At 40.2% G+C, this 27,348-nt stretch overlaps 1 protein-coding gene across 1 annotated transcript; it reads right to left on the bottom strand.

Annotated features, from left to right (window-relative positions):
- HTRA3 (HtrA serine peptidase 3) lies at positions 1–27,348 on the bottom strand. Its single transcript, XM_074865674.1, has 9 exons — positions 26,531–27,348; positions 17,208–17,307; positions 15,217–15,439; positions 14,337–14,531; positions 11,453–11,485; positions 10,662–10,776; positions 3,853–3,901; positions 1,971–2,066; positions 1–980 (listed from the first exon to the last, which is right to left on the bottom strand). The coding sequence occupies exons 1-9, from the start codon at positions 26,952–26,954 to the stop codon at positions 815–817; spliced, it is 1,401 nt and encodes a 466-aa protein (XP_074721775.1). The 5' UTR covers positions 26,955–27,348; the 3' UTR covers positions 1–814.

Raw genomic sequence — 27,348 nt, forward strand, 5'->3', positions numbered from 1 at the left:
TGTTATTTGTGTAAACTTTAATCTCCTTACAGTAGAAACATACACAGTACAAGCCAAAAGTAGTGTAACAATTTTACAGCAAAGCTTACCAGTAAAATGCAAAACTAATTTGTATCAAATTCTTAAAAAATTGTGCACTTTCTCAAACTTAACTTTGTTCAGCACATCGTTTTGATTTATATATAATAAGGCATTAATTCTATAAGAATCATTTACTATATTCCAAAATCGCATGACCTAGGTGTAACACTCTATAGCCTGATACCATTTTTGTTCCTTTTGGTATTTACAGATTTAATCTACCTGCATTGACATGTAGCACAGGAGCACTAAGAACAAATACAAGCTTTGCCAATACTAGTTTCACATTGAAAACATTACATAAAAAAAAAGCTCAATTGTGCATTGCAATAGCTTGGTTCAGCTGCAGCCATGACTGTAGTTTAAGAATAATTTCCCCTTTCAGCATGTTTCCTCACTTCCAGTAGTATTTTGGTCTTTCAAAATGCAGAACTGAATCTGCTCTGAACCTGCAGGAACTGGAAGAGGACCCCATTTTTACCAGCTACCCAAAATTTGTTTTCCTCCCCCCCCTCCCCAGAACACAGTTCTTAAGTTTCTTTGAAAGTTAAATCTTTTATAAATGGCATAATTGAATTCATTCTAGCTACTATGTACAGAAATGGCTCAGGCAATTAAGTTAGTCCACCTTGTCATTAGTCAACAGGAAGTATAATTACTGTAGCTGTAAAGGAGGTATCTAGTGTTCCAGAATAAGTGAGTTTAATTAAGGTGAGAGCTTCCTCAATTATATTTACATGACAACTTCAGGCTCAATGTTAAATAGCAAGTCATCATTTCCTCTTCGAACTTCAAGTAGTAGAGGGGATTCATTCATCACAGCCTCTTGCAGGTCACTGGAAGTCATCAAAGGACGCCCATTGACTTTAACAATGATGTCTCCATCTTGGATCCCTCCTCTGCAAAGACAAGGAAAAGGTAGTAAGTATGCATTCTATGCAGAGAGAAAGTACAAAAACTATTCACCATCTCTTTGGCTGACTTAAAAATTTTTTTACTTGTTTTAGTTTCCACTGAAAGGAAATTCCACCCTTCTGACTGCGGAAGAATAATCAGTAGTACTTGCTAAATGCAAAGTCAGTCTTGCATTATTTCATTGAGGATTTTCTTCTAGAACAGCAAAAACACACCAACAGTAAAAGTTGTCTAGCTTTCTCTTTGTCTTCCACAAAACTACAGCAAAGGAGAAATAGAAAAGACTTTTAGCCATGACTGACTCACTCTACTCCATCCATTTGCAAGAACATGCTTTTATCTCTCCAGTATGTATTTTTAAGCATTGGAAATTAAAGCAGTCTCAAAATTTCAAGACTAGCAAAGCATACCAACTGAACTACAGGTAAATTATTTCTCTGTTGCTGCTCAAATGGAATCCAAAGTAACTCCTTTTATTGCCTTTCCATTTTCTTAAAAATTCCTAAAGTAATTTTTAGAAGTGTCTTACTTATTTTCCAACTGTTCTGTAAAATAGTTTCTTCCTCTAACATAAAGCACTGTCTCAGATAATAGCTCTGACAGTGTCTTATGTGAATGCCATCCTGTTTAAACTCAATCCAAGTTTCTGTTTCTTAACATTCAACATACTTTTCAAAAACAAAATTTGTTTCGTTGTATTTGGGGTGTTCTTTAAATTTGCACACTGCTAGTGTTTCATAATGTCATTAAAAAAGTTCTGATACTGAAATATTCCACTTTTTGTAGATGTGAGTAGAATCTTAGCGCAAATATTTAAACTTTTTTTTTTTTTTAACCTAAATGCACAATTTTAAATTGTTTAACTACAAATCAAGACTGGTATGAGGAAGTACTTGAATATAAATAGAAATATTACCTACTAGTATCTATTTGAAGATTTACTTATGGTGAAGAAAATAATGTGTTCTACATACCTATGAGAAGGTGAGTTTGGAACAACTTCATGTACATAAATTCCACTTCTGACATCAGGAAAATCAGCATTACTGTGTTTCAATTCTTCCACCAAGCTAAAAGAAGAACAAAATTATACAGCACTTGATTCCACTACAAAAGCAGTAGCATTCAAAAATATTACTTATTTATTCTCAATTTTTTTGTGACCAAAAATGAATGACTTAACAGTTAGTTGTTTGCCCCTTCTTCTTGTGATGGCAGTGTAAGGGATTTGAATTTGGATTAAAACAAGTGATGCAGATTTTAAGAGAGTCAAAAGTACTTACCTGTGCAAAGCATGCTCTATTTAATGGTCTCAATACATGTCCTGCAAGAACCTGACTTTTGCTATTTGTAGCAGTAGCATAGAGAGCACTGTGGAAGAGCACAGGGACAGTCACTCTGTCCTAGGTGCTGTACAGGGACAAAAGACATTCCTGCCCAAAGAATTAATGCTGGTGATGGTGCAGAAATTTGCGAATTATTTTGCTTATTTTATTTTGCAAGTCATTCTTAATTTGTCTTTATCTAGAACAATATACCTTTGATAACTTCAGTCAGATAGATTGGAACTGTGAGAGTTTTCCAAGGAAACTTCAGCTTCCTCAAGTTTTCTTGGGGAATTATTTGTGCATCCTTTTCTAAAGAAAGATGATAGGAACCAGCTGCAAATAGAGACTCTAAAAACATCCTCTCATTTCTGAGGAGATGACATCATTTCAGGTCTGTGTACAGTGTGGGTTAAAACCCATTTCTAAAAATAAAGGGTTTTAACTAATGATAGAATACTCTGCTGTCCGCCATGAAAACCTGGGGTCCCTCAGAGAGAAAGCAAGCCAAAATGGCTGCACGCAGCTCCACTTCATTTGATTTTGTACTGAGGAAACTAAGAATTAAATGACTAAAACAAACACACCAAGGGAATTAGTCTTTTCCTGAAAATAGACCTGGAGACATCTTACAGTGCTTTATTAGACACCACAAAAGCAGTAAAATCTTATATTGTGTTCACTTCACCATTATGCAGAGAAGCATTCTGAGTTTCTATCGGTGGTGGCCCGGTGATGTTAATGACATTACACTGGCTCATTCCAGCTGAGGATCTGACCATTTGGGGAGGATCACAAGAGTGTGACTCAATAAACAAAGATGGCTTTACTAAAACCCCAGGCGGAATTTGTCATCTTTAATTTTGTAGTCTACTGCCACGTTGGAAACATGCCTACTGCTGGGAAAGAACACAAGCATTAAGAGCCCTCATTTGTTATCCCAGAATATATCCAGGTAACAGCAAGACACAAAGCAACATGAGAGAGAAAAGACAGTAAAGAACTGGAGGAGGGTGTCCATATTCTGTCTTTGTTAACATGGAGGCATGAAGCTTTAGTTCTGCACTCTAGCAAATACTTTCTTTCCAGTTAACAGTTAGACATCAAATCTCACATCATATGGTCTCCACTGGCACTGATAAAACTACTGCCAAATCCTCAGGCAGCTAATCTATCATTGGCACTCATGGTCATCTGAGAGCAGCAGCTTGTTTAAATGTCACCTAAAACCTAGTGTAACTCCAGACATCCTCATCAAGAACCAAAACCAGTATTAAGGCTCTTCCTAACTTCCCTCACCTATCCAACAGTACATTCTCTGTTATTAGTATTTTGAAAATAACCGACTGATTTTCCAGGTCTCAGAATATGTATTTCACCAATATCATTAAAATGTTTGCAGACTCCACAGAAGCTAACACACACTTCTGGATTCTCTGAGATTTGTAATGACAGCTGAATGAAGTTCTGAACTACTATTGACCACATTTTGTATGCATGATCATATAGATTACCTTTCTGAGATACTTACGCGGGTGTTATTGTCAGCATTCTGATGCCAATGAAACGTTTCTTCCCATCTGAAAATAATACAGAGGATATTTAAGAAATTTAGACAGTGACAAAAATAACTACTTTAATGACCCAAAATACCTGTCAATTAAAACAGGATATATCAGCTTTTAACAAAACTAAAGAGAAATCATACACATTTACACTGAGGTCATTTTTTTATTTTGGTTAGCCTCGGTGTACAGAATCACAACCCCCCCTCTCTGCAAGTGAAGGTAAGAGAGAAGCTCATTTACATTCCATAAGAGTTTTCCTTCAGGAAATTCAGGAAAAAAAATTTGTGATCTAGTATCACACAGCTTCAGTAAACAGAAAATTCTGTAACCACCATTTCATCTGAAACTGGTCAAGACAATTTAATCACACAGTGTTCTCATTAAAATGTAGAAATGGGATTTAAAGAAATTAAAATTTCCACCTTTCAGAGAAAGGAGAACAAAAAACCTCACACTGATCCTAATGCATGTAGCTTATTTCTATCCCAAAAAAACACAAGTTTTTAAAAAACCCATAGACCTTAGCCAGGACTCTACAGAATTTTAAATGGTGAAAATTCACTCCTGTGGGAACAGCACCACATTTCTGTAGTTGGCTTTTACTAGTCATGATATTGCACAGCTGTCTTATGAAAAAAAAAAAGCAGTTTGATGACTTCCTGAAGAGAGTGCTTCAGTAGTTAGTTATATCCGGTGTGAAACAGTATTTCCCCTTACTTGTTCCAGCATAACTACTTCACAATTTCTCTGAGCTTCTCCATGTTCTCATGTGAGGACAAAGTTTGAAAAGGAGATGTACAGAGTCTCATGGAACTCTTATGTTTCCAAGAAAAATAGTCCCAAGTAAAGGAATTAGTCCTGAATCTTATGCATGTCCAATATTCCCATTAGTGTCAGTGAAAGTGTCAACTACTAAACACTGGATTTACTACACTCTGAACAATCTTACATCTGTAACTATCATCCCTGATTTCCTGAAATGTTCTGGTTTGCCTGTATTTTAAAGTGAAACTAATGAGATCAAAATCAGCTATAGTAAGAGTGTCACAAAGAAGTCCAATTACTCAAAGTCTCAAAAGCTTGGGCATGGCCATGAACTAGCACTCTCATACTGCTTCTCTAGTCTACATGTCATAAATCTAAGTTTTCACTTTTTAAAAATATCCAAACTTGAGAACTCTCCCACCTGAAAATCCCCCTGTCCCTGCAATGTGGACAGTTAAATAATGAAGTTGCCTTCACGAGACACATAGATGACAGACTCTCTGATAACAATTTCCTTACTGTGCATTAAACAGTTTGCTGCTGGTCATTGCCTCTATGATGCAGAAATATGCAGAAGCTGTGAGAGACGAGAAACCAGGCCTGTGAGAAACTAAGAAAAACAGCCTGAGAAAGCAAAAGTTGAGGCTGATCGAATAAATGCCTCAAACACTCGCAAGACAAAACTATGAGTCACAGGGTGCATTCTGTGGAGGTCGAAGCTGATAAGGCTGCCCGAATAACACAAGATGGGACTGGAGGAGGGAGCCCTGTGAAGACAGGACGGCTCTGCTCTGGTGCACCTGGCCAAAACTTCAAGGGCCATCTGTCCGGTGAATGACCTTTGCTTCATTATCCACGAAATGCATATTAAAGTTAACACCCCTCAATATGCTAACGAGGGCTAACATGATCATGCTAATTACATCATCTCATGAAACACCTCACCCCTCCCCGTATATGGGATACGTAGGTATGGGGGTCGACCTAGGGGATGGACCCAAGGAAAGTGGGTATAAATCAAGAAGGGAAGGGGGGGGGGGGGGCACGCCCCGAGGAGAGAGAGTGCAGTGAAGCGAAGAAGACGGATGCCAGCGAAAAAGACGGATGTCTCCTGTGCCTCCTGGAACCCTCGGCGGCGGGATCAGCGCAGAAACCCAGACCGGTGATCTGTGTTTCCCCATTCCCTCTATTTCCCTCTTTTCCCTTTCCTATTAAGCAATGCAAGGCATATTATATTGCTTGCCACAACTTGCTATATACTTAGCCAACTATCGTGTGTTCAATTAGTACATTGTGAGTAGTTAATAAATGTTTAGACTTGGAGACTTGTTGTCCGCTCCATTGGGGATTTGCGAATCTGAGTCACTTGTCCCCCTCGTCTGAGCGGGACGTGACAGAAGCACAAAGCATATTCTGGGGGCTGAGTTAGGAATGTTTACATGAGAGAAAAATCAGAAATGAAGGAAGGGACAAAAGAAATTGATCTGGAAGAAACAAAACAGCAAGGAGAAGATTGGGCAAGAATGAAAAACCACAGCAGAAATGCCGCTGATCTAAAAGGGAATTATTTCCCCAGTGGCTAATGATACATGTAAAAATAAGGCTTTTGGAAAAAACAATCTGGTAACTACAGACTTATTCACAAATAAAAGTCTCATCTTTGGGCAGTTTGGGCTACATTTTCATCCATGTTCATGCACTAAACTAAAAATCACCTTCTCCCTCCTCTCCACGACGTTTGGTACTCTGCAAATAGTGGTTCATATGATAACAGTAGCAGGCTATTGCATAAAGTAAAACTAATAGCTATGAGCTATGGATTATTTTAGCAGCAGAGTCTAGATTCCCCCCCTTCCCATCCCCCAGCCCTTTCATACATAAGAATACAGGTAAAGAAACTGCAGGCCTTTTGTTTTGCTAAAGTCTGTTCCATTCAAATTTAACCCAATCAAACATCTTACACAAAACTCCAAATTTTTCATCAACAATGATCAGAGGTAATATAATTGTCCAGTTTGTTAGAAGCATCAGCAGAGACTGAACAGGAACAAACAACCAGTTGTAGTGTTTTATCACCCCAAAGGACAGGCATTTTGATGTCAGGGTTAAGTCACATTGGCAGAACAGTGTGTGGCACCTGGAACTACCACTGTCATCTTACATCTGTTCTGTGAATAAAAAGTCACAAAATCTGTCATTCTGACAATCTGTGCAATGATGAAGCAGAAGAAAAAAATAATTACGAGAACTGGAATAAAGTAAGCTCGTAAATCTAAGTGCGTCACCAGGGTGAAATCCCAACAGTAGTTAAAAGAAGGTTAATACGTTGAAAGAGTAAGGTTGAACAAATATGAAACCATCGCAACTTAAAGCTGGAGCAGAGCACACCAGAGAAGGATATTCAAATTGCATTTCATTTTTGTAAACACCAGGCCACATTAAACACTGATTCCAGTCATACAAAGTCAAGCAAACCAGCCTCGACCATTAGTTTAAACTTAAATCTGTTTTGTGTTAATAGAAAGTCACAAGCAGCTGACCCCAAGTATCTAGAAGCAGTTCACTATTTATGGAGATTTCTGTTCCACAGCAAGGAAAGCATTTGCTATTCTTTTTTATTGATGCTTGTAACAATAGCGATACAAACCAGACAGATAAACCCAGGCTGAAGGCAAAAGTGTTTATGACTTATAAACTGTGGTAAGAAGAACTGATAAATCCAAATTAAGGGGTCAGGTACTCAAACTCTTACGGGCATGAGTAACTGGCACATGAGTATCCCCACTGCAGTTGATTTCAGTGGGGCCAGGATATCACTAAGATCTCTGAGTGAAGAAATGAAACCTGCACTTTTTATTCAAGTGGCAGGCAAAACTCCTACTTCTCTGCTCACCCCTCTTGCACTCAGATTGTCTTGCAGATTGCATGAGTAGTCCTGAAAGCATTTAAGAAAGATACTCCACTGCCAAACAGAAACCACGAAAAGAGCTTGAGTCTATAATGCTGAGTTATGTGCAGTGTACCTTCCATATAAATGGCATAGTTGAATTTACTCAGTAGTCTGCATGTATACTCAGAAAGCCCTCATGACTACTAATAATTATCAGTAACAATCAAATACACAGGTAAGCACACAGTTTCAACACAACTAAAAAAGCGTTCTGGGGATGTAAATAAGGGTACATATAAATGACCTGTTGGGTGTGGCCAATGCAGAGCTCCCCCATTTCTCCTTACCCATCTGAAACAAGGTTTATTCACTTTTCTGCTAACATTATATGAGAGGCCAGGCTGACCTCTTAGGCCGGATTTTCTCTTTAATATTTTGTCAAATTGCTAACTTACTGTCTTCTGTCCTAGAGGATACATGTTCAAACACTTTCTAGTTTTACTGTTCTGCTCAAGTCTAATCTAGGAATAGATAGCAGAGCCAAGGCTGAAAAAGAAATTCCTATGAGATACTAAAAGACACTGAAGTTAAAAAAAAAAAAAAAAAAAAAATCAGTCAATGCTTAAGTATATAGATGACTTCCAAAAGTAAAGACAGAATACACAGATGGTTAAAACTGAGATATAGATGGAGAGACTTAACTTCATGCACAAGTTTAGGAATTCCTAACTATAGAAGTAGGTTAACATTATTACTGATAAATCCCGAATTAGCAAAGGCTTTCAAGATCATTCAACAGACAACTGTCTCTATGCAGTGTGGCAAATCTTTCGTCAAAATACATTATGTATTATTATGTATTACCCATGCATTAGGTAATATAGAATGTTTAGACAATAATAATCAATGCAAGTAATTCATTCAAATGCCATCCTCTCCTTTTTCCCCCCTCTCCACTCCTGTACTTCAGTAGATCATGTATTTGCAGTTATATACAATGGATGTGACTTCAAAAATACATGCCTTCCATGTAAAACTGGTAGTTATCTGATCAACTGAAATTTAAAAGACTAAAGTCAAGCTTATTAAACAATATTCTGAGTATTTCCCATATGCCAGAGTAAATCTGGAAAGAGTGGTTTCCTATGGGAATTTTATCATCTTCAGGCAATCTGATATTTAGAGCAAAATGGTAGTAACCTTAAACTTATTTCTTATGACCTAATTGTACCATAAGGGCGGATCCCACTGAAACTACTGAAACGTAACTGAAGAGAAAACATGATAAAAACATCCCAAAAATTCTGCTTACATAAAATTCTTATGTCAAGAAATAACGCCTATACAACAAACCTGAAAACTATTACTGAAGGCCTAAACAATGCAAACTAAGTCTCAAATATAGCGAAAACATCCCCTAGAAATGATCTTTCCCTATGCATCAAGGGCTTTAAATGACTGTTCTTTTGCCTGCAGCAAAAGGCCAAGGGGTACTTCAGACAAGCAAAAAAAAAAAAACCCAAAAACTTTTTAAACTGCCATTGCTCAGGGTATGCCAAACAATGACAGTCACACTGATGCTAGGAGTAAGTAAACTTGAATCTTTCATTATTGTTTCTTCTTAGGGTTCCATAGGCAGAGTTATCTCTAGGCCCTCCAGCTGGGCTCAGCGGGTTCATTGTTCTCTGGAGGCAAAGGTGCCTGAAGGAGCGAGGTGGCTCATTTCAGTGGTGGCATCTCTAGCCTTCACTGACTTTCCAGCCCCATTTACCAGGCCCCCCCTGACAGATGATGGGCTTTCAGCACATGCCTCTAGAGCCATGCCTGCAGGGTGAGCCGTTGCTCTCCTCTGTTTTGAGATGACTCGTTTGGTTCTGAAGGGTAACATCACCAAGGATACAGACCTGCTTCTCTCAGAAGTCAACAAATAGTAAGTAACCTGGGTAAATAAATAGATTTTTTTGACTTGTTGGCTGAAACAAAATTAAGTCAGCTACTTTGAAATGTACTTTTCAGTACATAATTAATAACTTTTTTCATCACCTCCCCCCCCATCAACAACTGAAAACAATCTAATTTCGGGAATTCAGCAAAACACAGAGGAGTGGACCCATCAGAATTGTGATGGTCTCAAATATATGAGCAGATGCATAACTTAAAAACCTCTGACTAAGGGAAGTTTCTGAAATAACAGTATCTGAGAGAACACTGAGAGGACAATGGTGTAGGGAAACAACCCTGACATGAGAGGCTGGATGAACTCAGAAGACAAGATTAATATCAAAAAGATTCAAGAGAAGCAGCAGCCAACAGTCATGATACTAGATGAGCAGGGTGGGGACAGATAAATTGGCAAGCAAAAGAGAAAGGAAGGTTTGGCCTGGATGAAGCGTTACTAGATAAGCTTTGTCTGTGCAGCACATAGTATGACACCTTGTACAGTGCAACAGATACAAGGCAGGCACATAAAAAAAGTCCAGAGTACTGCAGTTTTCAGTTGCTGGTATATTTAGGTTTATATGCTCTTCGGCGCAGAGGCCTTTCTTTTTTTCTGCCTCCCCACTCCTTCCCCATGTATTTCTTCTGGAATTAGCACACAGCTCTCTTTCACCAGGATCTGAGAGTCTATCACAATATCCCATTATATAGTACTGACTTAGATGACCATGGTAAAATAAAGATTATCCACTGACAGTGCACACACTACACTTCACCTGTGAACAAGTGTTTTAAAAAGTTTTTACTTTATTCTCCATAGTACACCTTAATCTCCTTTTTGCTTGGACAGTATATGAAAGAGGAGGATAAGACTCCTTGAACCAGTCACCATCTGTTCTCAAGATTATTTGAGACTGTAATGACTCATCTGTGTCCTCACTACCCTCAGAGGCCCTTTTTCCCAGATTTATACAGATACCGTCTACTCTTCAGGGGTTTGAGTAATAAAACATCTCTCCCACTTCTGTGAAGCTGTTTTCTATTTCCAGGTCTATGGTGTTCTACACTGTAGAATAATGCTGCTCCTTTCAGCAGTAAGATCCCAGATCTGTGTCTTTTGGCACTTCACCAACAGATCATGATAATAATTGGAAGATGTCACTGTTTCTTGCAGCTTACCTTTACTTTGTTTGTCATGTGACTCTGTGAGAAACTGAGTGATGCGGTCTGAAGGAATAGCAAAAGAAATTCCAGCTGTGACCTTCAAGGTGTTAATGCCAATCACTTCACCATCCTGTTGAGAGACAGCACCCAATTAATTTGCTCCTAAGTGACAGGGTTCAGCTCACTGTCTAGCATTTCACGTTAAAAGCTGGTGTAAGAAATTTTAGAGTGTTGTAATCATTCAAGAAATAAACATTACTTATAAGGGAGGATCTGGGCTCTGATTCACAATCCCTTTTGCATTTAACTGTGATGCCAAAGAGATTACAGTACAGTTTGTTCATCCACAGTCCATCCCACCACTCAGCAAGAGATTCCCTCCACTGAGCAGGCAGTGGAGTCACTACTACCACTACAGCTACAATTCACCGACCTGCAAAATCAGTGCTAGTTTAAAGCAATCTATTTGAAAATAATCAGTTGTGCAAATTAACCAGGTCCCATCTTTGCCATGCATCCCAGGTTTCATAGTGTGAACAAGCATAACTGCTCCTACCAGAGCCCATTTTCCTCATTTCTGTGTAAAATTTCCTCTGCTCTATGGGGAAATGTTATATGCTGTATGAACTGAGACTTAATTTGCAGTTTTTATTAGCTTCAGAGTATCTGCCTACCACTAGCTTGAATGACTAGAAGCTGGTATGACCTATGAATCTTTAAAAAAAGAAAAAAAAAAAAATTCTCCCACTTCTTTCAAACTAGCTCTTGAAACAAAACAAAACAAAAACCAAGTCACTTGGACTTACCAGATTAACTAGAGGTCCTCCAGAATTGCCGTACTGTAAAAATGACATAAGGGAACAATAAATTGGTGCTTCATTGTAAGAAATGCAATATTTATTTCAAACAGTATTTTCTTTATAAGTAAATAAAAGAGAGCAGGTCATTTCTTAGGTAGCACTGAAGGACACAATACTGATCACAGAAGATTATAGGTAGGTGTTACCCTACCGGTTCACACCTCCTATGATGTTTTTTTCTTTTCAGAAACAGGCCTTAAGTTAGGAGTGGCAACTTAACACTCCAAATAGTTAGACCCTAAGTTTAAGAAGAATCATCAAATAATTAAAACAAGTATTTAGATTCTTCTACTGTCAGAACAAGGTTTTGAAATAATTAATTGCTATTTGAAGTTGTATTTCAGCGAGGTGCCCATCCAGTTCTTCAGTAGTTTTATTCATCACTTTGGTTTGTAACACTGTCATTCTCTTATTCTCCTTCGGAGAACACAGTGCTCTACATGAGGTAGGTACTACGTAAGGATCAATTTAGTAACCACAGACTTGTAGCCCTCTCTAGAAGGGGCATATAGCAGCTCTGAGCAGTCCAAAGTTGCCTAATACCTAATGGCCTTCAAAGGAAACATTCAACAGGACTAGAGGAAATGAGAGTTGGAGAAGTTTTTTGTCCATCCTCATGTTGGCTCAACAAGTTTGTTTTTGAGCGAGGCCAGAGTTTTCAAGTAGGTCTACTGCACAGCCAAGAGCAGCAACTTACCACTCAAAAGAAACAAAAGCTGAGCGATGCACGACAGCAACATGAGCCATATAAACTACACTTAGATAGCACTGGGCAAACCTTATAGATTCTCAGAAGAATAAAACAGACATTAAAGTTTTTAAAATAGCTTTGAAGTTCAAGTTTAAACAAAGGGATCAGTTTCTTACATTCTATCTTTTCAGTGATCAGAGGCTACACACTTGATTTTTATGTCTGACTGACACAAAGGAACCAAGATAATGATTTTTCAGCCTTCCTCAGCATATGAGCTTTCATTCACTTGTCCTTTGCTTCAAAGATGTGATAATGGACAACCTTCGGCACATGCAGTATAGCTTCATTTAGGAACGTATGGCCCTGTTTTCTGCTGCCCCATGTTCCTGCTGTCCTAGCCTTTCTCAGAATGCAGCTGCATGCACATTCTTGCAGGAAACTCTTGGCTGAGCCACAGGAATGCTCTGACTCGACCAGCTCTCAAACTCCTCCCATTCTCAAGAGAAAACTAGTGCATTAGCTAAGCACAAAGCATCCCTATGCCAGTGACTATCTTCATATTTTGTGGTCTCTGATGGCAAAGTAATTCAAATATATTGTCATTTTCCTTACCTCCTCTGCTATCACTATTCCATTTGGTCTAGCGTATCTGACACACTCTGCTAACCTTGTTTATACTTCCTCATTAGCTTTTAAGGGCAGTGAATGCCTAAGTATATACAAGGAAGCAGTTTGATCTTGAGGAATGCATATAGACGTGAAGTCAAGAATCCCATATTCTAATTCTGTCTCTGCCACCAATTCAGCGCATGCTCCCAAGTAACCAATTTTGCCTAAGTTTTCCTATTCTCCTTAGACAACTGAAGAGAGTAATTCCAATTAAATGCCTTAAGAGGTTCAGCTCCTGGATCATGCAGAAGCTTTTTGAAAAAGCTTGCTTTTTTTAAATGACATATCTTAGCACCAAAAGTAATTACCCTCTTTTTTCCCCATACAATTTCTCTCAACAAGTCTGTGACGATAAACAATTGTGAAGCACTTTGTGTGTAAAACTCTTAAGCATTATGACTTGTTATGTCAAATTTGACATTGAGGTCCAGCAAAGAAATTTTGAAAATATTTTCCTTTCAACGTATAACAGTTTAAGCCATAAAATTTCAGGCCATTTTCTACCTCGGATATGCGTGTAGTGCTCTTTTTAGAATCAGTACAAGTTAGATACACACCCAAGGACTTTACTTAAGCTCTCTGGATCCCTCCAAGCTGCTCTGAAGACATTATTTTCATGTATTTCTATACAACATGCAGTGCTAGGACCCTTAACTCCAAATTGTATCTCAAACTTTATGTTATTTTACATCTAAATTCTTACTTGGAGTATGTGATGTGCAAAAGGAAAACAAGAACCACACAAAAAAAACCCCCGACCTCTCCTTAAGCTCTTACCTGGGTGTCCTGTCATTAAACTGAAGCAGATACTATCAACTTCACTACTCCATTTGGTTCTAATGCATGGAGATGAAAGAGACTTTGGCTCCCTCAAGTTGGGCCAGGGAAGGTTTAGACTAGACATTAGGAAGCATTTCTTTACAGAACGGTTGTTAGGCGTTGGAATGGGCTGCCCAGGGAGGTGGTGGAGTCCCCATCCCTGGAGGTGTTTAAGAGTAGGGTCGACATAGCGCTGAGGGATACAGTGTAGTTGGGAACTGTTAATGTTGGGTTGATGGTTGGACTGGATGATCTTCAAGGTCGTTTCCAACCTAGACAATTCTGTGATTCTATTCTACAGCTTGCTTGGCCAGATCAGCTGATCAAGCAGACAGAAATGTGCCGATTTACTGTTGGTCTGTACAACTACGTGTTACTGCGCGAGATCTACGCAACTAGAAGGGTCTTCACAGACAACCTCAAAGACAGTAGTTTTATTTATCATACCTCTCACAACACTAATGCCTGAATGCAACTTGCAGACGCTGCATAATCTTTCATAAAAAGAAGAGCCTATCACTGATTTTAAACAAAGCTGCTTTTATTTAGTGGATTCACCTTTCAGAGCACACACTTCTCTGCTGAATAGGTGTGGATTTCAAGGTCCCAGGACTGTGAAGCTCAGGTCCTCACATACCTAGTACTTACATTGATAATAGCATCTGTCTGAATGTAATCCATATCTGAGTCCCGCAGGCCAAGTTCTTTGCCATCTCGCTGAGCAGTGCTGACAATACCGGTTGTCACAGTGTTCTGTAAGGCAAATGGACTTCCAATCGCCACCACAAACTCTCCTGGCCTCAGATCAGCAGAGTGTCCCAGTAGCAATACTGGTAGTCTTTTCTTAAATAAACACAGAAAGAAAGAAATAAGCATGAGTTTATATCTGAAAATAACCTGTTTGGAAAGATCAAAAACTAGCAAGAAGTTAAGAACATATACTTTCCACTACATTAATGTAAGAGCCACTCACTATCATATACCCAAAACTTATGCCAGGTAAAATTAGTAGACTGCACAGTGTTACTGCTTTAAACTGTCTTCAGAAACAAAACTGCTAGCAGTAGTACCTTGCAATTTCATCCAGACAAAAGAGCCATCAAGATTCTGAAACAGATTTCCCCATATTCCAGTAGACTGTTCCCTGCAGCTCCTAGAAACAGCATACAAAGCAGCTGTTGACCAGCCTGCTGCTCTCCCCATCTTATGTACCACCTTGTCATCCACGTACTGGCACAAAGCTAGAATGATTAGCCAAAATAACGTGGGTCTTCAGGTAAAGATAGCAGAATATGGCCACATATTAACTGAGCTGCATTTTTTCCCCTTTGTTTTCAGTAGTTCCTAGCACAGAAGACAAAGTAATTTAATTCCAAGATATGAAAAATCTCCAGGCATTTATTTCAGCATATTGTTTTCCCCAGATATATTTCCAAGGAATCCCTAAACATATATTCCAGCCAACCACTCCAAACTAAATGAAACTGAAATAGGGTTCTCAATTAATTCATCTGTTTATGCCACTCACCTTCGGGTGAATCTTTATTGTTGCAATGTCAGATTTCTTGTCAATGTCTTTGATAGTTGCTTCATAGGTATCTCCATTCTGTAGCTGTACTTTCAATTGTTGTCTCCCTGATATAGCATTGGTGCTCGACACCACGTGGGCATTGGTGACAATTAAACCAGAATCAGACATAATAAACCCAGATCCACTGGAAAGTGGGACATTTCGACCAAAGAGAGGGTGCCTGTACACAAAGCAAGTAATTATAACTCATAAGAGAAGCATAACTTGAGAAGATTACATTAGAAATCATTTACCACCTTTCACCCTGAGAAATAACAAAACATGTGGTGACCAATATTACAACCCTTACAAAAATTAAATTTAAAAAACTGACAAAGAAAGGACCCTTTGCTGAACATTGTGACTGCTTTTAGTCAGCCAGGGAGATAGGAACTGAGGTTTTCAGACAACCTGCAGGGTCCTTTTCCTTTGGTTTCCAAGTCTATTTTTAGAGGCTTCCTTGCAAAGAGGCTAGGTGACAAAAAGGCAAGGAGGAGTCCATCTGATGCCACCAGTAGCTGCTTCTATACCTGAAGAAAACAATGACAGGAAATAGTAGGGCTGACAAATGGAATGATCCTCTAATGGGAAAAAGGAAAGAAGGAACCTTGGAGCTGGACAGAGGAGTAAAGAAAGAGGTGACGTCTCAGGGAGTCATGAAGCCCAAGTGTGGACTGGTAAGAAAAAGCATGTCTGGAAACTGAAAAGACTGGGAATGTGAAAGAAAAGAAATAAAGAACACTAACAATACGTAAGACTTGGTAGAAAACAACATTTACTGCAATATAGACAGCTAAAGACTTTATAAACTGTTTAAAGTACTATGACTTTTCTCTATGAACAACTGCTGTAATGACCATAGATCTGTTAGGGGAACAGAAAGCGCCTGGGCAGTAGAATATGAGAAAAGGTCCGCAAATTCGTCTTTCTCCCAAGATGTGGTCCTTATTAGGAAATTGTTTGAAAGTTCTGGGCTATTCAGCAGTAAAGAATTGGAGCCAATCCCAGCCAAAAGACAGTATCACAATTAGCACCCAGCAGGCTGCTGGACAAACATTTACTTATAGGGAAAGAACAAACAATCTTAACTACATATGCAAAGACCTTAAACATCTTCAACTGTAATATTCTCTCAGAAGATCAATCACCCTGTGTATAAAGCTATGTCTTAGAAAAGCTAATCATCTTGATTTTGCACACTAAAAAAGCCTATAAAAATTCTCCAGGAAATGTTTAAACCTATGCAAAACGAGAGTACTCCAAGCAGAAAGGTATTTAGGTAATGGAGTACCTATAATATCTGCAGTGATTTGTTCTGACAGCAGGTTGGTTTGAGCACTCAATGTTAAACCTGCCTTCCAGGTTGTTTTGAGCACTCAGTGTTAAACTTGCCACCTCAGCTACAGCTTCAGTACACTGAATATTGGTATGTGTTGGTCAGCAAATTCAGTACATTTTTTTTCCTATCAGAAATCATTTCTGTGTTTAGATAGGTTACGTCTGGTCAACATGCTACTTCTTAATGTTCTCCCTGCCAAAATAAAATCACCTCTCATTGAAAACAGAATAAGCAACAAGGAGCTATATTCTTCCAGCTTACCTTCTGGACTTTTTTTTTTTTTTTAAACTGGGATAATAAGCACAACACAAGCAACACATTTTAGTGAAGGCTTAAGAGACCTCCAAAAATGAGACAGACTTATTTTATGGCAGACAATATGTATTGTAAAGTACTGTAAAGACCGTAAGCCTGATAAAATAGATCGACTGAATAGAAACAAAACCCAAAGATGGGTGGTTCTCTGGATAAATGAGTCTGCTGTAATGTTTCAGAACTTCAAGAACTTTGTGAACTTTAAGAATTCCAACTGAAAGTTACTGCACTGGAAAAGTCTTTGTAGACCTCTGTTAAATAATGCAATTAAAACACAAAGAATTGGAAGCATTACCTGAGGAAAAGTTCAATGTGTACAACTGCAGGTGCAATCTTTTCCACCACATCTGCTATGAAGTTGAATTTGTATCTTGGGCTGCTGGACTGTAGGTGACCTATACTAGCAGAAAGAATTGGATATGTTAATAAGACAACACTCTTTTATACCAAGTAGGTGAGATAAATATGCTTTGAATTGGTCTGTTTCTCCTACTGGGATAGTCTCCTAACAGGTATTGGAAAAGGAATCAAAGTCATTAAGATTGTTCAAAACTTATCCAGCATTTTGCTTGATCCTGAGAAAATTAAACATCATCATCACTTGGCTATAAGTTCTTCGACTTTCTTGGAAGTCTACAAGCCTTGTCTGGAGTATTTTTCTTGGGACAACTACTAATTATTATCCAAAATGCATAGGCTCATAGGGTAAGTCATGCTGGAAGGGACCTCAGGATGTCTAGTTCAACCTCCTGCTCAAAGCCTGGTTAGCTACAAAGGCAGACCAAGTTGCTCAAAGGCTCTGTCCAGGTGGGACTTGCAAACCTCCAAGGATGGAGACTCCAGAAACTCTCTGGGAAACCTCTCCCACTGCTTCACTGTCCTCCGTGAGGTAAAAATTCTTCTTATATTTAGTCTGAACCTCCCTTGTTAAGACTTGTGTTTCAACTTATGCCCGTTGTCTCTTATCCTCCCACTATGCACCACTGTGAAGAGCCTGGCTCCATTTTTCTGATAACTTCCTCATAAGTACAGGAAGGCTGCTGTTAGGTCTGCCTGAACCTTTATCTTCTCCAGGCTGAACAAGCCCAGCTCCCTCAGCTTCTAACAGGAGGTACATCTACCCCCGACCCCACCCCCATCCTCATGACCTTCTCCTGAATTCACTCCTGTTTGTCAATGCCTTTCTTGTATTGAGGGGTCCAAAACTGGATGCAGTATTCTAGATGTGGCCAAACAAGTATTGAGTGATACAGCTGCAGCATTTGGGAACCACATTTAGAACCCAAGTTAGGATTTTCTGAAGTAGACACATTAGAAACCTGCTGTGAATTATAACCTTTGCACCTAAAAAAGTTTTGCAAATTCACATTTAAGCTGTCACAAGCAGCTGGGCATAGCAAGAGATTATTAAATGCTAAGTGCTCTGATAAAAGTCAGTGCAGTACTACATTAAACAGCACTATACACAGCATTTGTGAATACTGAATATAATTCTGTGGAATGAAGATCTTAGAGAGGGAAAAAAGCCCACAGCATCCTGGTTTCTAACGTCACAACATCCTGGATTCTAACATTGCAACATCACAAATAATACTGCTTGTGCTAGAATGCCATACTTTCTGCAATCCATAATACATGGGGACATATCACCACACATGTTAAACATACACTAGGGGACATAACACCACACTCAAATAGCAATCTTTCACGTTCACAGCTTTGAAATTAACTATGGGATCTAGGCAAGGGAGTAAATGAATTGTAATCAGATACAGCAATAACATTTTTGGCTTTATTCAAATCTGGTGCAATAGCACATAGTTTATCCCAGGGATGTAATTCTTTTTCTGCCATTTGGTCAGGAGAGAGAGGCTCTAATTTCTGATTTGTAAACAATATCAACTCTTCAGAAGTGATGCTTCGCACCATCGTGGTTTGCTCCAAGTTCAACTCATGCTGAAGGAGGAACTTACTCCACAGCAGCTCTTGTGTACCAAGTCAACGCCCGATCTTAAAGGTTCTAGATTTGCCTATTTCTAGATCACATAACATAGTAATGAGTCCAGATACAGATTCTGTCTTTTGAAAGGACACTCTTTTCTTTCATCAGCTGCCCTTTACCCAAGTCTTTAAAAGGAAAGTAGGTAGGAGGCATCACACAAAAAGCAAAGATACACAGAAAAGAAAGAAGAGGGAAGTTTAAGAGACTTCTTATGCATTTTGGTATTCTGTGTAGCTCTTAATTCAAAGATCATTTTCACCAATCCTTATCTACAGGTTTTTTTACTGATCATTAAACATTGTAACTTGTAAATTACTTGGGATGAATATAAAGATTACAGCACAATGAAGTCTAACCTATTTACAAAAAAGATGTCTCACTTGTTCTATTCTTTGAATAAATTCATAAGATAGTGGGTGACAGAGAACTAGTTGTTATAGTTCTTACAGTCTCTCAGAAAGCTTTCACAATAAAGTGTTAAAGGACCTACAAAGTCAGAAAGTGGGAGACCTTACATTACCACAGTATCCAAAAGACCTGAAGCAAAGACAGGAACTTATGGAATGGACCCAACACTAGTTAGTACCAAGGAAAAAGAAGTATTGAAGAAGCCAGATCAAGACAATTAGGCATTTCTCCATAGAAGTCCGTGAGTTCTTTTTCCTATTACTGGGCATGGGGTTCACTTCTGAGGGGAAAGAAACCATGCTTACATTTAGCAAGCTAGATTTATATGATACAGTATAAACAGAAGGAACAACTTGGCAGGACTAGATTAAGTCTATTATTTTTATGTACATTCTCACACACACTGAAAAATCTCTCTAATCAATTGAACATGCTTGTTTCAGCACTTAGTTTAAAAGAGACACCGCAAACAAGAATCAGAGAGGACAGTCAAATGTAAGCACAATATATTGTTATTTATTTTGCTTACTGGGCCACTGAAGATTTATCTTACCTTCAGTTCACAGGCAGCTTGCCTGATTATGCAGTATATCCTTTGAAGTCTACTAACATGACTTTGAACGCTTGCATACACAGCAGTGTTCACTAACAGGATAAAACATTATAATCACATTTATTTTAATAGAAATGATGACACATCTATGAAAAACAGTTGGCTAGCCCCTCAGCTGATGAACTAGCATAGAATTGGGGGGAAAAAGCACAGTGAATGCAGGCTTTCAGTTGGTGTAAATGAGCATAGCTCTGTGTGAGTCAGGGCATCTAAACCCCTTCGCATCTGCTGAGTGCTGAACTGTTCTGCCCATGACAAACTGTCACAGCACTGCACATGGGCAAAAGCAGAGCAGGATGCCTGCCAAGGAACTCAGTTTTGCACCACTCCTGACTAGCCACCAGGGAAACATCATGGGTGGCAGTGGCTTTCCAGGTAAGATTTGGGGTAGGCAGAAAGAAAAAGTCTGAAAGAGGTATTGGACGAACGCAAACATGGGAAGAGCCGAAGAAAATAAAATGCAGCAACACAGAGCAGAGACTGTAAAACTGAAGCAAAGCTTGTCTTCTTTCCATACTATAGTGAAAGCATTTCTCAGGCTGAGCAGGAGTCTAGAACCTCAAACCTGAAAGTGAATCCAAATCTGCAATATATATTAAAGGGAAATCCAAAAGAAAGGAGGATCAAGAATAACAGACAAGCAAACTTTTCAAGAAAGGTGTAGCTGAAGATCTAGTGGCCTGATCAGAGGTGAGCTGTTCTGCTGTTGTCTGATGGGGACTAAACACTGGTGGAAACTGACTTACAAAGCTGAGAGGCCTTCATCGAAACCAATCTATTTGAATAATTTTCTCCAAGCTGGGTGTGATAAGAACCTTTAAACACATTATATGACATGTCAGGAACTCAAACTGTGGACTTGGAAGAGGTAACCGCAAACTAATGTTTACTCGCACACATATAGCCCTATTTAAGGGAACTGAAATGTTAATATTAATAACATTTTAGTGCCTAACTTTAAACTGTTGGTTTTCATCAGAAGTTCTTAATATACTTTAAAAGGGAGGAATTGCAGCCTGAGAAACTGAAGAAGGAAGCAACATCCAACATTATAGAAGTTGTATAAGGTCTTATACAAGAAGTTGTATAAAGTCGCCCTGAAAAGAAGCGTTTTAACTGTAGTAGCAGAATCAGGGCTTTATGTCAGACATTCAATCTATGCTTTAATTTGCATTATTTGGTAGACACTAGTTGCTGCTACTGTTCTTACTAAAACAGTAAGAACTCCCCCCCCACCTCGATACTCTTGCTGTCTTGCAGAGTTTCACGCAGCTCTCAGACCTCTGCTGGACTGTGAATGTAAAAGCTCTGAGTTTACAGCACCTTTGTGTATTTTGACCTGTTGACTTAGTGAGATTTGCCACGTATTTTTTCAAAGGTCTCTCAATAACATCATTATTTTCCATGTTATTACTGCATGCTCAAAATCATCTCACACTAACCAAAGGTAATTTATCTTGGCAAAAAGCCATAATTTAATCCAATTAACTGTTGTATAACCAAGATATCAAAGGTGTTGCAACCAGGTTGTACTTGAAGCAAAAACAAATTTACACTGTATGAGTCTTTCGCTGTCCACACATTTCTTAATCAAAAGAACTAGATTTTCCCAGTCTGCTCCATAGCCACAAATCAACCAGATTTTCAGCAGATCTGAACTCCCATCCTATCATTTCAATTAAGTGATTAGATTTTCAGAAGCTATCCAGCTCCTTTCACACACTCAAAATCCAGATTTTGATGTAAGTACATAAACTGGAGCTAAAGATGTTCAGCCTATTTTGTAAAATGTGATCTTATATTTCCAGTTCTATGGGCTCCAACTACATTGCATTTACATGGCTAAAGCTAAGTGCCTGTCAGGTAGGAGAATCCTTATTATCAGCTTAAGACTCTGCCTGCATAGTAATGTTATCTACAGGCTATGAGTTAATTTAATAGTGTTTTATTTGCTTTCTGGTAGAGACAACAGACCCACTCCAACCTCATTAACACTGCTGTAAATCAGGAACAACTCCAACAAATTTGGAGAGTTAACCTAGTATGAAGAGAACTGGAAAAAAATTTCAGCAGAAATAAATCATCATAATCCCACTAAAGACAAGCTAGACCAATTTACATTTGCAAAAGACTGAAAGTTTCTGAATATCTGCCAACTTACTCCCTGTAGAATTAAATCAAATTACATTCAATGGCTTCTTAAAGACAATACATGGTATTAAAATCCACAATTTTATATTCATTAAGAATCTGAGAGCCTGGGAAAGTCATTCTTTCAAGGCTGTTCCCCCATCTCCCTTTTAAAACCAGCTCCAGAAAAGATCTGTATGTTCAGCAAAATTATTATGACTAAGGAAGGACTGCAACCTGGCAGATCTGATCACCGGGGATAAACACTGTCCCTACTGTGCTTTCATGGAAAGAAATGAAAGACAAATAAAAGATTATAATGTCTCTGCTTAAAAAACAGAAACATCTGCTGGAATATATAGGTTCATGGGCAGCTTTTCCGATGATTTCAGCATTAAGATCAAGTTGCATAGCTGTGCACTGACCATAAAGCCTTGGTGAGTTTAATGCCACATTATGGTTCAGGCGACTTGTTTATACAATGGATATCTACCGTGCACAGATGAAAACAATTTGGTGAACCAACACCAAAGTGGCTTTCTTGTGCAGTGCAGCAATCACAATGGTCAGATGGAGACAGACTGGCATAAACCTTCCAGCACAGGCACCTCACTGCCTCGCTGACTTCAGATGCTCAGAGACACAACGAGAACACCTCTTTCCTGTTAGCTATCCTATACAAAGCAGTGAGGTGTTATGCTCTGAATTATATACCAAACACTGTACAATATCCATCCTCACCTGCGGGAACTCAAAACAAACTCAGACATAAGGAAAACAACAAGTAAAGGAATGTGACTAGAATTTGCTTTTCCAGCCAGCACCTTGCAGTGCATTTCCCTAAATACAGCTGAAGGCAGCTGTAAGGCTTTGATGACAACACCACTAGGAGACTTCAGTATCTCTTACTGGGCCAATCTCTCAGAAATGCAAGTAATGATACGCTCAGTTGTTCCTCTGCATCTTCAAGGTTACGTACAGGCACACTCCAAACGCCCCATGTAGAACTGCACGCAATGACTCTGCTCATGCATTAACCATATTTCAAACATTTTGTTTAGGGAGCTGCACTTTTAGGCCCATATCTTGCAAAGATTTGACTGACATGGGTGAGGCTTTACATCATGACCACTTTCTGAGAGTGACTTCAGTTAAACAAGGCAGAGGACAGACATTCTCAGGCAGAACCCTGCAAAGGATCAGTGTCAAAGCCAATGTACTTGTTTTCTGGAACTTCTTTCTTCAAAGGTTTTCTAATCAATCTTTTAGTTTTCCTTGCTGCACTGGCAAGATAGCAGCCATATTTTTTTTAAAAAAATTTTTTTTTAATTTCACATCCTAGGTGAGCAAATACAAATCTTTCAACATCTGAACTGTCTTCACAGAAGCCATCAGCAAAATAACATTGCAGGGAATTATTAACTGTACTAAGAAATCTGTACAGAGAGATCACAAACAGCACTTTGTGGAAGAAAGAGTCTGACATAAATTGGCCATAGATTACAGATGACCATGTGAATCCTTTGAGGAGTATGACACTTTAATAGATCGATATGTGGCATTTTTAAAATTTAAATTTGCTGCAGTGAGAAACAGGGCTCTGTAAGAACAGGTCTTTGATTACAGAGGTCATCTTCTGTAAATGTTTATGTTTACTTATGTTTACTTACACACTAGCCTGTAATAGCTTGTCTTTCTCACAGTAGGCAACAGAAGGCAGGAAAAAGCTAGCTGCTTCAGAAAATTCCCATATATTAAGGTATCTAGTGTTGAAGAGGAAAAAAAGAATATTTGTAGCATATAGATTCAATTTGCCTAGGAGTTCTGCAGACTGTTCCTATTAATATCTCGGAGAAGTTCAGGGGTCTGCTGAGACACGTAAGGCTAACTGTATGAGTAACAGTTTTCAGGGCATAGGCGTATTGAAGAATATCAATGAAAGAGTTCCAGTATCTGCATGCAGTACACACCCCCTTCGTACACTGTACCTAGAACTTGTCATTTGGCATGCTGTTCTTCAACCTAATCCAGGACTTCAACAAGGAAAAAAATATTGTAAATTCTGTCACTTTTGGAATTACCACTCAGTCATCCTCAGCACCTGTTTCCTTCCTCCCTCCCTTCCTGCATCCTTTTCTATCCTTTACTACTCCCTTTTCATGCATCCTTGTTCACCAGAATACCACAGCTAAATTTTCTCAGCCTATCTTGGTTTATCACAGCCAGAACCTAACTTAGCATTGACATAAGCAACTGGAAATGGACAGAAGCAGACATTTCAAAAGCTGCTCCTCAGGGTCACTGCACATTCTGAAAATGGCCTAAGTCATGCTGTGTAAAGTTACCGTTATCTCAGATTGTTTTAATATATGTATGGTTAACTAAAACTGAATTTACTTCATAACTGACTTAGCCTTTCAAACTCCGAGTCATCTGAGGCCAGATTTCTTTCAAGAACAGGGAAAAAGAGAGAAACTCGACAGTAATTTTAAACTGTTGACTTTCTTCTAAACCTCTCATTACAGCCATTGAATGTTATTGTTTAAAAAAAAATTAAAAAAATACTATAATTGAGTTCTATTCCTGGCTCAACCACCAACTCAGTCTGACCTTGGGCAAGACACTTGGTTTCTTTGAGCTTCAGTTTGTGCAGCTGTAGAATTGAATAAAAAAAAATTAAAACTTAACAGAGAACCAGATGCTTCATCTAAGCTGAGGTTTTCTGGGACAAAAAATAAAGCCAAAATAAAATGAACACTAAAATAGTTGCTTGAAAAAAAAAGTTACCTCCACCTCACGGCTTCAAATTCCTAAGCCTGTTAACAGTAGATTCAGGAGGATTCCTTAAAGAAAATGTCATATATACCAAACCCCAAGTACTCCGTAAGCCCTTAGATGCAGGCTAGCTCACTCATTTTGGTTAAACATTCTGATTATTTCATGTGGATCAGTTCCAACCAAATATTAGGAGTACTAAAGCTAATGGATGTTGATGTGAAAAGGAACAGGCGAACAGCAGTTTATGACTACAAAATACCGGAGAGACTGATCATTGCAGCTCCAGGCTGGCATTTGGAGCAATTCTTGTCTCTGACAAGATACTCCTAAAGGAACTCCAGAAACATAATTTGACCTCCTCCCTCTACACCATAGTTTGCCTTCTCTCAGGAGCAGGATATATGAAAGATCCCGTATTCACAGAAAGGCTACTACAGTAGCTCTTTTCTCTCTGACCCCTCCCAATAATCTTGGCAAGTTTGCTATCTATGAATAAACAGGACAGTCAGTGGTTCACCTGACATAATGGAAACACTAGTGCATGATTTAAAGCTCCACTATGCATATGGCTTTGCTTTCCAGGAACATGAGAAAGGTAGCAGAAGCAAACCCTTAAAATAACCTATCAGTAAATATGTGAAATTAACAGCATTAACAGTTCCATAAAGTGACCCATTTTAATACTATAAAAGATTACCAACTGATGCAATCACTACATTTTCTGAAGTTAAACCATTAAGCTTGAAGTTGCCATAGCATATCACAATATCCAAGCAAAGGCCTCAGTATGTAACTGCAAACAGAAGACCATTCGATATCCTAAGTGTCTTTTAAACCGTAAAGGAGGTTTGCAGGCATTTTCTCCCACTTTAGACACTACAAGACTACAAAACCTCTTGTGAAAACAAACCAGGCAAAAGACTATGTTTTAGGTGGTTTATATACTACTTGGTGCTTTTTCTGCCCTGTTTGAGCTGCATGGATTTAAGAGGCTTTTTCTGCCTAGAGATGTCTGTCAGGTGAATGCAATTAATCTCCCAGATACCACCAGGGAAGGCCAGAGCATGAGGGTTCCCTGATCCCCACTTTGCTTGTGCAGGCTATGGCGCAAAGCGTCTGCAATGGAACCTGCACAGGCAATGCCACCCAAACACCTCCGCGGTGAGTGCTGACGTTACGAAACGAAGGCAGCCTTGGCAGGATGAGCGCAAGCTTGCCCTGCCAGCATGCCCTGCCTTGGGAAGAGCAACAGCTGAGGGTGTAACCACTGTCCTACCTTGACAGCCCAGTGCCTCCACCAAGCTCGTTTCCATACTGAGTGCATGTGCCTCCTGCTCACGGAGTGCTGTGGCAGTGATGTGCACAACAACACCGAGGTGTCCATGGCCATGCTACCGAGGGGAAACCTTCCCAAACCTCAGCTGACTCCTCTAGCCCAGACTGAGGACCAACGAGGAGAATTCCTGCTGTTCAGAAAGGCCCCGAGCACTCCTTCCCCACACCAAAGCCATCACTAGCAGCGGGGCAAGGTGCCTTGGCCTTGTAACCTCTTAGAGTCCCTGGAGCCACCCAGTCTTCCCAGGCCACTGGAAATCACAGCTCTCCTTAGCACAGCCCGCGCCGTCCCCCTGCCGCCCTCTGCCCCAGGAGGCCGTCCCCGCACAGGGGGGCCCCGCCATGCTCCTACCCGATTCACAGGCTCCCTTCTGGACCTGGGCGACGGCGGGCAGGCCGTGCTGCAGCGCCTTGCGGCTCACCGCCTTCAGCTGGCAGATGTTGTCGTAGGTCCGGCCGTCGCTGCCGCACACCTGGGCGCTGAGCTTGCACTGGCAGACCCCCTTGGCGAAGCGCTTGCCCATGGGGTAGCGGCAGTCGAGGCTGTCCCCGCAGGGCGGGTCCTCCTTGCGGCCGCAGGAGTCCCCCTCGCCCGCGGCGCAGATGAGGCAGCAGTTGCAGCGGTCGGGGACGTACCCGCTGGGGCAGCTGGGGCTGGGGCACTTGGAGACATCGCAGCGGGTCGGGCACTTGGCTCGGGCCGCCGAGAGCTCCGCGGCGCCTGGGCTGCAGCTGAGGGAGAGCAGGAGCGACAGGCTCAGCAGGGACACCCGCATCCTCGGCGGGCTGCTGGCGGGGAGAGCGGCGGAGAAGGGGTGCGAGCCCTCCCGGCCCGAGAGGAGGAGGTGGAGGAGAAGGGGAGCGTGCAGTCGCGGTGCAGCGAGGGAAGGGAAAGTCGGACTTTATGCACACACGGGCGGGAAAGCCCCTTCTCCCCCGAGCAGGGCTTCTGCAGGCGGAGCGAGAAGGAGCAGCTGGAAGGAGGGAGTCTGGAGTACAGAGCCGCAGAGTCCAGGCCAGCTCAGTCCGTCCGAGGCGCGGCAGCTCAGCGGCTCCCGGGACTAGCTCGCAGGGCTGAAGCGCCGAGCCATGGCCAAGCTGCCGCGCAAGGTGAGCGCCGTCCCCCGGCGGCGGCGGGAAGCAGTGCGGGCGGCGCCGGGCAGCGCGGCA

Source organism: Strix uralensis, chromosome 4 (genome assembly GCF_047716275.1).
Source record: "Strix uralensis isolate ZFMK-TIS-50842 chromosome 4, bStrUra1, whole genome shotgun sequence".
NCBI classification, from domain to species: Eukaryota; Metazoa; Chordata; class Aves; order Strigiformes; family Strigidae; genus Strix; species Strix uralensis.

What these genes read in the sequence shown, in the direction of transcription:
- HTRA3 (XM_074865674.1), bottom strand. Translation starts at nt 26,954, where the DNA reads ATGCGGGTGTCCCTGCTGAGCCTGTCGCTCCTGCTCTCCCTCAGCTGC. An exon ending in CAATAAAGATTCACCCGAAG is followed by an intron (nt 14,532 to 15,216) that starts GTGAGTGGCATA and finishes TGTTTATTTAAG; the next exon opens with AAAAGACTACCAGTATTGCT. An exon ending in ACATGACAAACAAAGTAAAG is followed by an intron (nt 3,902 to 10,661) that starts GTAAGCTGCAAG and finishes TATTATTTTCAG; the next exon opens with ATGGGAAGAAACGTTTCATT.